This window comes from Rattus norvegicus, chromosome 18 (genome assembly GCF_021556685.1).
Source record: "Rattus norvegicus strain SHRSP/BbbUtx chromosome 18, alternate assembly SHRSP_T2T, whole genome shotgun sequence".
In the NCBI taxonomy this organism is placed as follows: Eukaryota; Metazoa; Chordata; class Mammalia; order Rodentia; family Muridae; genus Rattus; species Rattus norvegicus.
In genome coordinates, this window is record NC_141551.1 from 15,594,438 (window position 1) to 15,609,122 (window position 14,685).

General features: G+C 46.3%; 1 protein-coding gene across 4 annotated transcripts in view; it reads right to left on the reverse strand.

Annotated features, from left to right (window-relative positions):
- Positions 1-4,129: 4,129 nt before the first annotated feature.
- Positions 4,130-14,685, reverse strand: part of Ino80c (INO80 complex subunit C) — a 91,614-nt gene continuing 81,058 nt past the window's right edge. For all 4 annotated transcript variants that reach the window (NM_001428709.1, XM_087592575.1, XM_087592576.1 and 1 more), the window contains 4 exon segments: positions 4,130-6,097; positions 10,382-10,449; positions 11,346-11,457; positions 12,674-12,784. In NM_001428709.1, coding sequence (NP_001415638.1) covers positions 5,966-6,097; positions 10,382-10,449; positions 11,346-11,457; positions 12,674-12,766 — 405 coding nt within the window. In that variant the 5' untranslated portion in view covers positions 12,767-12,784 and the 3' untranslated portion in view covers positions 4,130-5,965.

Below are 14,685 nucleotides of genomic sequence, written 5' to 3' on the forward strand. Positions count from 1 at the left end.
TCCAGGCAGAGTATCATGGGTCTTTTAATCTTGAGCTGAATTGGATTTCTCTCCCCTTTTCCAAATATTTAAGTTTCCCTTCTTTGTTACCTTCCACCCCAAACAATCCACTCCCTCCCTAGGGGTCACCATGAGCTCCTTGGCATGAACCATTTCATATTTTCTTACTTTTTTTTAAAACTATAAAATGGCATTCAGGATGATCTGCTGCTGCCCTATCAGAGTACCACACACTGAGTAAGTTATAAACAGACGTTCGTTGTCCTCCTGGTTCTGGAGACTGGAGGTATAAGCGCATCAGCACCTGAAGAGGGCTGTCATGCTGCATAAAACCATGGCAGGAGGAGAGTGGAGAGGAGCAGTGGTCCCAGGGAAAGCCAACACACACCCTCCCTACCTCCTTCCCAGAGGCTTCAGGCAGGCTCAGACCATGTTTCCTGTGAGGATGGCCCAATATCCCTGAGACTGCTTCCTTCACAGAAAGGAATACGAGTGCACAGGGTTCAAATCCTCTAAAAAATGTATCAGACAGTCAAGCAAACAGTGTGGGCAACTGTACAAATGAAACCCTTTGAGGCATCGTTTTCCAAGGTCTGGTGTTTTCTTTGACAAGACCAGACCCTCTCCTCTTTATCTCAGGAGACCAGTTTCCTCCCCAGTTACTAGGGGAGATACCGTTAAGTCATAAAGGTCTTGTGGAGAACTGCAAAAGCCCATCAGTATTCCATACTGCGCAACTCTAGGCCATGCTGGCCCATGGACAGACGGAAACAGCCAGGACGCCAAGTCACCAGGCTGGTGGATGTGACTCATCTTCCTGAGCCCAGTGAGGAGAGCTGTGTTTGGTGGACACTATGCACCTGTCAACATCCAGCATCCTGTAGGCCAGGAAAACACCAGCTCTTCCAGGAAGGGCTTTGTCTGCAGTTGGAACAGAGGCCATTGAGTCATGGAAGAAACCCAGGTGGACCCAGGAGTCCTGTGTTTACAGTAGGAAGGATTCCCTGCCTCCACCCTACCTAGTCACCAACACAAGCAGACATCTGGCCTTCGTTCTTGTTTGCTTTTAAGGGTTTATGGCCTGCTATCCATGGGGAACAGATCATGGTAGGATACACAAGGAACACCAAACACAAAAAGAGCTAAGGATGCTTATGGGGACAAGCAAGTGTTTTCCTTGGGATCCTTGATCTTGACTCTGCAGGAGCTTGTCCATCAAGGTCTCTGCTCTCTACCCACCATCCCTCCCTCCCATCTCTCTCTGTCTCGCTCTCTGTCTCTCTCTCTCTGTCTCTCTCTCTCTTTCTCTGCCTCTCTCTCTCTGTCTCTCTCTCTCTGTCTCTCTCTCTGTCTCTCTCTCTGTCTCTCTCTGTCTGTCTCTCTCTCTCTGTCTCTCTCTCTTTCTCTGTCTCTCTCTCTGTCTCTCTCTGTCTCTCTCTCTCTCTCTCTCTCTCTCTCTCTCTCTCTCTGTCTCTCTCTCTCTCTGTCTCTATCTCTCAAGACAGGATCTCATGTAGCCCAGGATGGCTTCAAACTCACTACATAGTTGAGGCTAACTTTAAACTTGTGAGTTTCCTGACCCTACCTCCTGAATGCTGGGATTATAGGCGTGTGTCCCCAGGAGAGGTTTTCTGTAGCACTAGGGACAGAATCCAGGGCTTCAATGATGCTGGGCAAACACTGCCAACCAAGCTGCATCCTTAACGACATTCGTTTATTTAGCTACTTAATCTATACCTTCCTTTGACCCATAAAGAAGAACTGGCTTGTTAAAACACACAGGCCAAAAGGTGGGGCTCATGTCTGAGATAAGCAGCAAGAGCAGCTGACAGAAACCAGAGACAAGCACAGGGAGGTCTGTCACGCTATGTTTAGTTGCCACCATGGGCTCCAAGTTTCCATCCAAGAGGAAAACAGTCAAGTAGGAGGTTTCGATCGGGGGAGGCGGGAGACCGCCTTTCTAACTCAGACCATGGGAGCGGGGAGATCCCAGCCAGACTTCAAGGGGCTGAATGGAATGTTCCCAGTCTTTCCAGTTTAGCACGAACCTTGTTTGTTGAGCCTATCAGGATGTACACTTTATGAAGGATTAATAATTTAACACTGAACTAGAGACTGCCCTAGACTACCTGGTTGGTCACTTGGAGAAGTGGATCAAAATGTAACTCAAGCCCAACTCTGAATGCTAAGCCAAAATGTTCACCTTGCGGGACAGGAGGAGACCCTGGGATACGTTCCTGCAACAGACACAATATGTTGGCTAGTTTTAAGTCAACTTGATATAAACTAGAGTTATCTGAAAAGAGGGATGCTCAATTGAACTCCATAAGATCCACTGTAAGGGGTTGGGGATTTAGCTCAGTGGAAGAGCGCTTGCTTAGCAAGCACAAGGTCCTGGGTTCGGTCCCCAGCTCCGAAAAAAAGAAAAAAAACCCACTGTAAGGCATTTTCTTGATTAGCAATTGAAGGGGGCGTGTCCAGCCCATTCTAGGTGGTGCCATTCTGGGACTGGTGGTCCTGGGGTCTATAAGAAAGCAGGCTGGGCAAGCCATGGGGAGCAAGCCGATCAGCAGTACCTCTTTGTGGCTTCTCCATCAGCTTCTGTCTCCAGGTTCCTGTCTCCCTTCTTCCCCAAGATGCTTTGTTCATGGTCACAACAACAACAGTAACCCTAATGTCTTAGGGCTTCTAAGGCTGTGACAAAACATCGTGAACAGAAAGCAAGTTGGAGAGAAAAGGGTTTGTTCAGCTTACACTTACTTATTGTTCATTATTGAAGGAAGTCAGGACAGGAACTCAAATAGGGCAGGATCCTGGAGGCAGGAGCAGATGCAGAAGCCAAGGAGTGGTGCTGCTTACTGGCTTGCTTCCCCTGGTTTGCACAGCCTGCCTTGTTATAGAACCAAGGTCTACCATCCCTGGGCTGTCACCACCCACAGTGGGCTGGGCCCTCCCCAGTTGATCACAGCTGGATCTTATAGCGGCCTCTCCTCAGCTGAGACTCCTTCCTCTCTAATGGTCTAGCTTGTGTCTAGGACACAAAACGGCAAGTACACCTCATTATGACAGTATTTGTAGGGTTGTGTCTCCTCCCCTGCCCAGGTCCTTCCTTAGTCAGGCGCAAGGCCAGCTTACTTCAGCGACAGCAGTTCCTCTCACCCAACAGCTTGCCTATGCTTAGTGCTTCAAGGATGGAATTCCTGCTGGTGTTTGCAGGGTGAATGCTGCTGACTGTGGCCCGGGGATTTGCAGTGTGGAATATTACAAGGACTCTTTGCAGCAAGTCAGTCCAGGCCTTGGTGACTGTTATCTCTCATGCAAACAAACGGGAGGAAACTGCTAGCTAGAGATAAAGATGCATTTCTGGCCTTGCTAAAGAAAAAGCCCCCTCCGAGACAATGCCAGACTCTGCCAACGATGTTCCGTACCAGTTTGTCTGTTTCTGTCATCCTCCTTGCTAGGCTGTCTGGGAAGCTCTGCAGAGACAGACAGCTGGACTTGTGCGGACCGATTCCAGACTTTCTCCCTGTGCAGTTTCTGTTAGGAATATGACTGATTAATATCCCCATCCCAGGGGCTGGGGATTTAGCTCAGTGGTAGAGCGCTTACCTAGGAAGCGCAAGGCCCTAGGTTCGGTCCCCAGCTCCGAAAAAAAGAACCAAAAAAAAAAAAAAAAAATCCCCATCCCACAAAAGGCTCTGGTCCCCGGATGGTGCTCACTTGAGGGGTGACCGGATAGTGAGTGTGCTAACTTTACAGGTGCTTTTGTCACAGCATCGGAAAGTTGACTAAAAGAATTCTCTGACTCTGGGAGAGTACAGCAAAGGTGACGTCAGCTCAGAGCGCTTAGAGGTGTTTCACTGCCCTGTCCTTCCTTCTTCCTAACCTACTCTTTGTCTGAGAGGCTTCAGAAACAGAGTAATATCTCTATTCAACTGTCGGTAATAAAATACCGGACAGGCATGAGTGCACACCTTGGGAGGCAGTGGCAGGGGGATCTCTGAGTTCGAGGTCAGCCTGGTCTACAAAGTGAGCCCAGTATAGCCAGGGCTGTCTCGAAAACAAAAAACAAGCCAAAAAAAAAAACAAAAAACAAAAAACAAAAAACAAAAAACACCCCAACAAAACATGTCCTTGTTAAGTTTATTGTGGAGAAATTCAAACACATACAGAGTAGACTGGTGTGAGGAACTTCTTAGCACACAATAGCTGACTCATGGCCAATATTGTCTCAACACCACTTCCATCCATTTCCTCCCTCCCACATCATCCTAAAACAAATCCCAGATATCATATCGCTCTGTGCACAAATGTTTCAGCCTTTGTCTCTAATATATGACCCCTTCCCTTAACAGGATGATACCAGCATTCTGACTGAAAATGTTCATAAATATCTTCACACAGCAAAGTCTGTCAGGTTCATAACTGTCTCATACATACTGTAAGCTTTCTGTTTGAACCAGGATTCAAATAAGGTTCATGCATTCTCTCAGATGAGAGCATTATGGGAAATTGACTTGACTGTTTCATGTAGGAAGCCATCATTGTGACCTCTCCATAGGCCACCTGAGCCTATCTGATGATGGGTCAAGCCCCGTGATCTCTTCCCAAGAGGCGTGGGTTCAGAAAAGTGCTATCTGATGGGAAACACTTTGGCCCTTTGTAAGGTGCCATCAACAGTTACAAAGCACATTTGAAGTCTGGGTGGATACGTGCTTTAACTCGGGAGACATGGTGTAGTGATCTGAATGTAAAATATGTTGGAACAATTGGTGCCCGGTGTGGGTGGCAGGTTGGAAGGTTGTTGCAATGGTAGACCCTTTCTGGAGGGAGTGGGTCACTGGAGGGAGGCCTCGAGGTGTTACCATCCAGTCTTACTTGTCTGTTCTGTGTCATAGCGGTGGATACAGTTCAGCCAGCTGCCTCCCACTCCTGCCGTCATGAGTCCCCACAGAGATGGGCATGTATTCCTTTTTGATGGGCATTTGGTCACTGCATGAAAAGTAACCACAGTGGCAAGAAACTCTTCCTCACCCCAGCTCTGCAAGGTGAGGAATCTCTAACATTCTGGTCACTTTAAGGTACACCTCGAAGCTTCTCTCTTATGGGGAAGACATGCAGCAGGTATCAGAAGGACTCACCTCAGAGCAGTCTTGATATCAGTGTGCTCGTAAGAAAAAAATACAATTTTTAAAAATTATATTATTTTTGTATATATGAGAGTTTGCCTGTGTGTATTTATGTACTCGCCTGGTGAAGTCAGAAGGGGGTATTGGATGCCTTGGAACTGGTGTTAGAGATAGCTGTGGGTCACCATGTGAGTGCTGGGAACCAAGCCTGGGTCCCCTGCAAAAGCAATGAGTGGTCTTAAAGGCTAAGTCTCCAAAAATCTGTTTTCTTCAACCTAGCTAAATACTTTTCCTTTTGAGAGCTGAATCTCTCCTTTGGCCCCTGGAAGCCAATGTCACAATTCACCATACAGCAGAGACAAATAAGTCACCAGCAGGCAGGCCATGATGGGTAAAGTCATTCAACTGCACAGCAGAAAACACACAGAAGCTTCTGACCCACGGAAAGACCAGCATGCTTGTTAGGCTCCAGAACAACCCAGGCCTGTGTGTCTTCACTGCACATTCTTTGAAAACGTTAGAGGAGAGTTCACAACTTGCAAACAAAATTCAGGGACTTGCTTGGGTTAATTTAAATGCATAATTTTACTACATGTTCTTATCAAACAATTTTTACATAAGGCAACAACTGAAGTATGATTTCATTCAACTAGGAAGGTCGCACTTGGAGAGGAAGAAAACAAACGAAAAACTCCTCACAGGAAAGCCAGGCGTTCTTCCCAAAGCCCAGAGTTGACATTTTCAGACTTTCAGTAGAAATGTTTGTTTCCATGAAACAAAGTCACAAGTGCAGTCCGCTTTCGAGGCTGTTCCCATCCCATCGCCATTTTCGAGACTCAGGGGACGATGCTTGTGGCTTTCCTCAGTGTCAGGTAACCTGTGACCACATCTGATGGCAGCCTGCGAATGTAGGAGAATTCCTCAACAGTGCTGAACCGCAACTTGCTCTGAGGGTCTGTGTAGTTGGCCTGGGTGAGAAATGGGAAGAGGGGAGGACATGAAGTTGTTGGTGGGGATATTTTAAGTGCAAACTTTAATCCTTTTCTACTTTCCTTGAAGTAAAATACATCCCCGTTCTGTTTCGCTGTCACCAGGAACACTAAGCAAAGACCCGTCCATCCCTCCAGACTTGAGAACCACACCAAGGGGCAGTCTGGAGGAAGAGGAAGCAGCCCCAGCAGCCCCTGGGACACTTCCTATCAGTGGTCACATGTCCCTGCCTTCTAACTCCCACCACTGCAGAGACTCCTGGCTGTGCCACCCCACGTCGCACCTCACTGCTAAGAAAGCAGTTGTATAAACAATGTTGAAGGCAGAGATCTTGTGGCACAGACAAAATGTTCACCAACAAGAGCTGGAACAGACTGGACCCAGGAGTCAACATGCCGTGCTCTGAATAGAAAGGAGTACGTCAAGTAACATCTCTGAGCCAGATGAGCAAAGGCTATTCCACCCTCCTCTGGATTCTGCTCCTCGAGACTGGAGGAAAACACAGGCTGCCTGGTTGAGAGGGACTCAGGGAATAGCTTTACCCCACTGTCCCAACTTTAGGATGACAGGTATGGTTTACAGTGCCCATATCCTCTGGAGCCACAAGACTTATCACAGCTTTGTAAAGAGTGTTTAATACAGATGTGACACACACCCGTGCCTTCCTCCTGTGCCCAAGGAAGATGAACTATACTGTTATCTAAAGAATAAAATGAAAATATTACATAGAGGATGAAAGTACCCTTTACCAACATCTTCTATCTCAAAGCCTTTTGTTTCTGCTGAGAAAGTCACTGTTAGCTTGGGACCCTTCCAGTCTTTTAAAATTTATGCCCTTACTAAATGAACCAAGCAGAGAAATTGCGCAGTGAGTGTGTGTACACATGTCTTCATAAACCACCACCGTAAAAGCCACACTGTTTGGTATCATCCAGTCAGGGATATACCCTAGAACTTCATCTGGGTTGTTACACACACATCTGGGGGCTCACAGGACAGCAGGAAGACACTGCAGCGGCAGACCTAAGAGTCACTCAGAAACATTTCTAAGTTCCTTGAACATCCTACTTCTCCAGGGAGCTACATAAAAGGCAAACTGCCAGGTCATAAGGGTTTGGTTTTGTTTTGTTTTTCTTAAGGAGAAAGGGTCAAATTGTCATTTAAGGGAGCTGCGTCAATGTCCTTTCTGCCCGTGAGCCAGTGTATGAACACACAGTTCCTTTACGTTCAGCTCTCAGTGAGGCTCGACACCTGCCTGCTCCTCTGCGTTTCCTCGGTTGCTGCTTAGCTCTGCCCTCTTTTCTTGAGGACTGTCTGTCAGTGGTTTGGCAGTAAGGTTCGTCATAGGTTCTGAATACCTTAAATCTTACATGCAGGTTGAAGTCATATTTTTCAAAACGATGGTATGCCTCTTCACCGGTGAAAGCCACTATACTAACTGCTTGCCATGGTTGAGGAGGAAGTGGACACACCGAGGGGCTAGCTTCCATGTTTGCCTATAAACCATGAGTCCAACTGCTCAGAATGGCAAAGGAGAGAGTACCATTTCAGGACATAACAATACTGGGACCACAGCAGCTCTCCTGCCTCAGGTAACCACTGAAGTAAGAGAAGCACAGACCAGAGGCAGCAAAAGACCAATGACCACACGGCAGTCACAGATACAATTCAGGAAGTCATTCTATTGAAAGCTGTGGGGTCAGACTGCTAGGTCGACATAGGCCACAACCCACGGACGAAAAGCCAGAAGGAGAATAAACCAAGAAATCCTTTAAATTTTTATTTCTTTAAAAAATAACTAAAGCAAGAACTAATGATAGTCTATTTTATGTTACCTAATAAGTAAACATGACAACTTAGAACAGAAGAATGTGCCAGAAAGAGATGAATTAGCACAAGAGCTTCATGTTCCAGACAAGCAGTGTAGCACTGAATATAAACTCAGACAATGGCGAGACGCATTAGGCCTGTAAGGACAGCCGTTCAGCTCTTTAATAACTAGCGATCTAAACGTCCAGTGAGCCAGGTACCCTCAGGAGGAAGTCCTGTGACACAGCTCCATTGCAGCGCATCCTATAAAGAGTTGGCCCAGCAGCCAGCTGTGGTGGCTCATGCCTTTAATCCCAGCACTTCTGAGGCTGAGGCAGGGGAATCATGAGGTATTCAAGACTAGCTAGAGAAGCACAAAAGACTACCCATCTCAAAACAACACAAGGAAACCTGAGACAAAGTTGTCAAAAACAAGGAAAATTTGGGAAACTGAAAGGACATTTATCCCCCCACCTCTCTCCCGTTCCTAACCTGCTTCCCCCTTCTCCCTCCCCCTTCTTTCTCCCCCCTCTCCCTCCCCACTCTCTGTTGGCAGTACTAGGGATCAAACCACCCTATGCACTGAGGCAAAGCTTTAGTACTGGGCTCTGCGTGGCCTCAAACTAAGAAAAGTGAAATAAACTGTGGAAATAATGCTATCCTTACTGGTTCGTAATCAGAACAAATGCACCATAGTCGTTTACAGAATGAGCTAAATCTGGAATCTGTGAGAACTTCCTCAGAAGAGCCTCTCAGCTTCACTGTAAGCTAAAGCGGTTCCAAAGTGTTTAAAAGTGCCCAATTAGACTGACAGGAGACCAAGGTAAGGCACACAGAGGAAACAGAGAAAACAGCTAAGGGAGGCAGATTAAACTTGCCTACATTAATGGCCACTGGAAACGTGAACACAGAAAGCTAGCACCTGGAGTCAGACTGTCAGAAGGGCACAAAGCGAGACCCTCTCTACAAGAAACTCACTCCAGATACAAAAATGCAGACTAAGGAAAACAAACAAACAAAAAACAACTGCATGGCAGTTAAGGCATGCAAACTTGTACAAAAAGAAAGCTGGAACGGTGTTCTAGTTCATACTGTGGTGCTATTCAAAAATTACCTGGATGCTTTATAAAGAAATGAGCGTTAAGGTGCTAGAGAGATGGCTCAATGGTTGGGAGCACCCGCAGGACACCCAACTCCAGGACGTCCTCAGAGGGTACCAGGCACACACATGGTGCCCATACACACATGCAGGCCAAACACTTTCACATATAAACTGTGTGTGTGTGTGTGTGTGTGTGTGTGTGTGTGTGTGTGTGTGTGATTTTTTTTTTTTTTAAGAAGAAAAAGGGCTTAGTAAGCTCTCAATATTGACATCCTGGTGAAGGCTTCACTTAGCTGCATTTCAACATGATGTGATAAAAACAGGCCAAGCACAGGAAAAGCATGTATATACAGACAGAAGGGAAAAAAGGGCTCTTTTCAGGACCTCTCCTGCAGAAACAGGTCCATTCCTATGAGATCCGACCTACATGTGACTCATCTTTAAGAAACATCATTAATTCACCAGGCCTACCTCTTTAGGCTCAACACCACATTCACACACCTTGACCCACGCATGTATCTATAGGAATTCAGACAGAAGCACACTCCAGAACAATGAAATGGACCAGGAGCTGACAGAGGAGATTAAGCGATAACAGAATAAGCGATTCTCCAAGTATAATGGATATAATTAATTTGTCCAGTTTGTGACACAGTTATCCTCACTAAACTGCAAAGCACATACATGACACGGGTGAAGTTTAGACGCAGTATGCCTTGTTTCTGTAATCAGCAGAAAAAGCCACATTTCAAATTTACTAGAGGTGGAGAAGGATGAAGCTGAGCTAGAGTTTCTCTCCAGGTTCTGCACCCAGAGTGGAGGCAGGCTCTCCATGCTCGAGAGTCAGCTTTTGCCTTGATCCCACACCAGCTCTGCTCATGCCTCTAAGGCATGAAGGGGTCACTGGAGGCAGGGGAAGACACAGGACTAAATCCACACAGTGCCACACGGACAGAGGGGCTCTTTTACATATGCTGGTTACACACACTGCTTCATTTGGGGAAGGTTTGTAAGTTTGTGCTTGTTCTCATTTAGAGATCTGTTCTACGGTGTTGGGCAGGCTACACAGGTCACTGAGCTGTAAAAGCAGCGCAGAATGTTTTTATTTAAACTACCACCAACTGTGTAATATGAGGAGAAACAGAAAGGCTGGCTCATTCATGTCGCATACAGTTAACCATCAGAGGGGGGAAAGGTGTAAAGTCTGCGTCTTACTGGAGCAATGGCCTCTCCAGTCTCCCACAGACACTCAGGTCACAGGATGAACTCCAGGCAGGGCCATCTGTCTAGAGAGACCTAACTGTGAAATCTTACATTTAATGCTGATATAGACGGACGCAATTATACTCACAAGAAGGCCAGAAACATCAGAATACTTCTTAGCTGGCTTAAAGGATGGAGGAGCATCAATACTAAAGTCTAAAAAGAAGAAAGAAAAGAGGAAAGATCACCAAGTAACCTTTGAGATATCCCAACCCCCCTCTTTTATTCTACGCTAATAAACGACAGCCCTGGAATGTCCCTTTGGGATTGCTTACAGGGCCTCTGGGGAGTAACCAGAGATATAAGGGAGGCGGCTCAAAAACTCATGTCATAGGCTAAGTGTGGCCTCAGCTACGTCCTGCCCTGCTACCAGAGACAAGCTCCTACAGAGGAACGCCAGGCTCATCTACCCACGGCTACTCCACAGGCTCCAACTAAGAGGAACTGGCAGGAATGATGAAAGGCCACACTGCCACTAACTGGATCTGCATAGCCAGACTCGGGCGGTCCACACCCAGATGACTAACTTGTCACCCTCTGAGTCAACCCCACGAAAGACGCAGCAGGGCAGGAGGTGGAGAGGTCTTGGAATCTAAAGTTTCCAATATGGTTGAGCAGAACATCGAATGGCTCGTGCCCAGGCCAGGGCATCCTACAGTAGGAGGAGCACGAGAGTGGCTGATACCTGCACGCTGAAGACCTTCCGATTCTCACTTTAGGTGGGCTACGTTGTTTGTGAAAACAAACTTAAGAGTAGATTTTTAAAACAAGAAGCCTGATAGAAACATCAGAATTATCACAGCAGGACCTACTTCTCCAGACTGAAATTTAAAATAACGACACTAAAAACTCCACACCCGTGACAGACAAGACTCAAACCGACTCAGTGGAAAGGGAATACACGGAGAGTAACCCTGGATGGGTGCCACTGTACGGCTCTCAGACTGAGAACGTTTCCCCGAAATAACACAAACACGAGCAAATAACGTAGGCTTGTTGTAAGGAAGTTCCCGTCTGCATTACAAACACAGGGAAGGCTCTAGACAGCTCACAGTTAGGATCGTTCAGTTGCCATGGCAACGCCCTTTCAGCAGCGAGGATCTGTTTGAGGTTCTTCCAGGTTCTATTCTTCTTGCCAGCTACTGCACCGCCATGGCCAGAGTGCTTGAATTAAAGGGGGGTTAGAAGAGACAAGTCAGTGGAGAGTCCTGACATCCTGGGGAGTCGTGACATTGTGATGCTGTGCCCATTAGGGCTGTCACCTCTCAGTCCATCAGTAACTCTCTCCGTGCCGCTGAGACCTTTCAAAGTATCTCACCACACTTTAATAATCTTTGTTTAAAAGGACATAGTTTTTAGGTATGGATGTTCCTATAATCCCAGCACTCAGGAGGTGGAAGCAGAAGAATCGGGAGTTTGAGGCCAGCCTGGGCTACAGGAGACCATTTCTCAAAAACAAACAAACAAACAAACAAACACCCCAAAAACTAAAATAAACAAGCAAACAGAAACAACCTAGCTTGGGGGCTCTTCAAACCCACAAGTTTGCTGGTGATGGAACAGAAGTTAATGGCTACTTTTCAGCATGCACACAGGAAAAGTTCTTTACGGGGTTCCATCTACTTGAATTCACTTATGACCTCCTTCCTTTAAAATAACTTTACCGCAAAGTTGGATTTAATCTCCAGACTACATCCCTAAAGGGTTCCCTTGGAGGGTGTGTCCCTGTGCCTCATAATCACTAGTGGTCCTGGAAAACTCAAACAAGCTTCAATCATGGTATGGCAAACCTTCTGGAAATTTCGTTCTGTGACATACAGACTAAAAGCGTGAAATGGAAAAGACTACTAACATACTTGTAGACCCTGGCTACAATAGATTGCCAAAACTCATCAATAAAAAAAAAATAAACCTTTAAAGTTATAATTTGTAACTGGTTACTTGATAGGACCCTCATGAATCAAAGGGATTTAAAGGGTTAGTGAGGAGTGCTTCTAGTTTAGTTGTATACTTCAAGCTTCTTTTAAAATTATTTAAAACCAATAAAAAAAGCACAGGGAAACAATCATTGGAAAGATGCCTCCTCAAAGTTCTGTCTGTCCTCTGGGGGAATTCTGAAAGAGTACACTGGTACACTGGGAGGTCACAAAGGGCCTTTCCTGTCTAGTCCCACATCCCTCTTCCCCCAGCTGCCACCCCCCACCCCCTCTCCCTCTACTCCTCCACCCACCACTCCCATCTTCAACGTCCAAGGGAGAAGGTGGCAAATGGGACTGAGAGAGAGAGAGAGAGAGTACTCCAGAGCCACCTCAGGCCCAGCTAGCTCAGAGGCCAAGGGCAGCTGTTCACCCTGCATTTGTATACTACCTTATATACTTACCACAAAGTTGGGATCTTTAAATGGCAAAGGCTTGGCAGCTTTCTCCACAGGCCCTGAGCTTAACTCAGAGGATGCCATTTTACTCTCACTCATGGCTTCAATGCTGACACCCTTAAAATGGGGAGAAAAAAAGTCTTTGAAGCCAAGTGGGTTCCCCACTTCTGCTCTCCAGAAGACGGACATACAAGTGCACAGGGTTCCAGTAGGTAGGCTACCCTGGAGGCCAGGGAAAACTCTGTGTGAACAGAGGCCACTACAGACACCAGCAGGATCCCAGGGCCCACGCGTCCGGGCCTCTCAGCGCCAAGCTCAGGCATCTGTCCTACTCCGGCTGGGTCATTAGTTCTGACAAATGCTACAAAGGAGGTGAAACTGTACAGCTATCCTGTCTTACAGAAAACAGAGGGGCAGGGTCTACAGCAACACAACACACAACCTTTCAATAGAAACCCATCCCACAACACCAAATGATATAAAGTCCTTTTTTTTTTTTTTTAAATAAATTAAACTATTTACTCCTTTGCTTTTGTAATTTCACACTATTTCCTAGTCTCATAATAACAGCTTAACACAGAAAAAGCTGCTTTGATCAATGTTTATTGTCTTTATGAAAAAATCTTCATAAGTCCTTATATTGTGACGATCTTGTCGGCTATGCCTTGAAATACAAAGGCTAGCCTTAAGAGTCTGGACCTCGGGGCTGGGGATTTAGCTCAGTGGTAGAGCGCTTACCTAGGAAGCGCAAGGCCCTGGGTTCGGTCCCCAGCTCCGAAAAAAAGAACCAAAAAAAAAAAAAAAAAAAAAGAGTCTGGACCTCAAGGGTCTAATTTGGACAGAAAATCCAGGCTGGAGCTAATTTGAGGACTGCAGGACATGGGAATTCTGAGAAAGAGGAAGCTGGAGGGACGTGGGTCAGCAGGCTGCAGCTGGAATGCAGTGAGCTGGTCTGCTTTAAAACAAACCTTTACACTAACAGCCCCTGGAGAAAAGCAGCAGAAGTAAGACATGTTGTCTGATTATAAATCAATTCCAAAACAAACCTTTTAGGAACAGAGGCACGGTTTTCACAGAGCCAAACGCATGTCAGGTATAAATATCATGAGTTTCTCAATATTGACACTGGTACAAGCCAAGTCTTTCCAGGCACAATGCACTGCCGCCATTCCAGAATATTCTCTTGTCCCTTCCTGGTCAAGCCCTTCCAGCTCCAAGGCCAACCACTGTTCTGATTCTTTTACATCACTTTTATCTCTTCCAGAACTCCTTCCAAGTGAACTCTGATTCTGTGTGGCTTGTACCTGGCCTCTTTACATCAGAATGAAGCTTTGACATCCTCACACGCCTTAGTAGTTCATCAATTTTCCTATTTCTCAGCAGACTAAAATTTATTACATGGATGTATTAAGACCTATTTATCCATTTTCTGCTGAGCACTTGTTTATTTTCAATTATAAATAGAGCTGCTCTGCATGCATGCCTGAGCACACACATGCATGCACGCACGAGCACACACACATGCATGCCTGAGCACACACATGCATGCACGCACGAGCACACATGCAGCCATACACATGGAAATAAAGAAAGCTGTTGGCTAGTTTCTATTGTCAACTTGATACACATCACCTGGAAATGAGAAAATGACAATGAAGATTGTCTCATGATGAGTGACTGATGGGAAACTAGTGTCCCGTGAGTTCTGCAGCACTGAACCTAAGCAGGCAGGCCGGGGCTACATAAAAAGCTGCAGAGCAAGCCAGAGGGACAGCCGGCTGGGAAGCAGCAATCCTGCACATTAAGCTCCTGACTTGACTTCTCTCAGGATGGACTGGGACCTGTAAGTGAAAGCAGAAATGCTTTCCTACGAGTCACTTCTGTCAACACCAGTGTTGATCACAGACAGAAGTCAAACCAGTGCAGACATGGTGCTGCATGCCTTTGATCTCAGCATTTGGGAGGCAGAGGCAGGCAAATCTCTGTGTGCTTGAGGCCAGCCTGGTCTACACAACAAG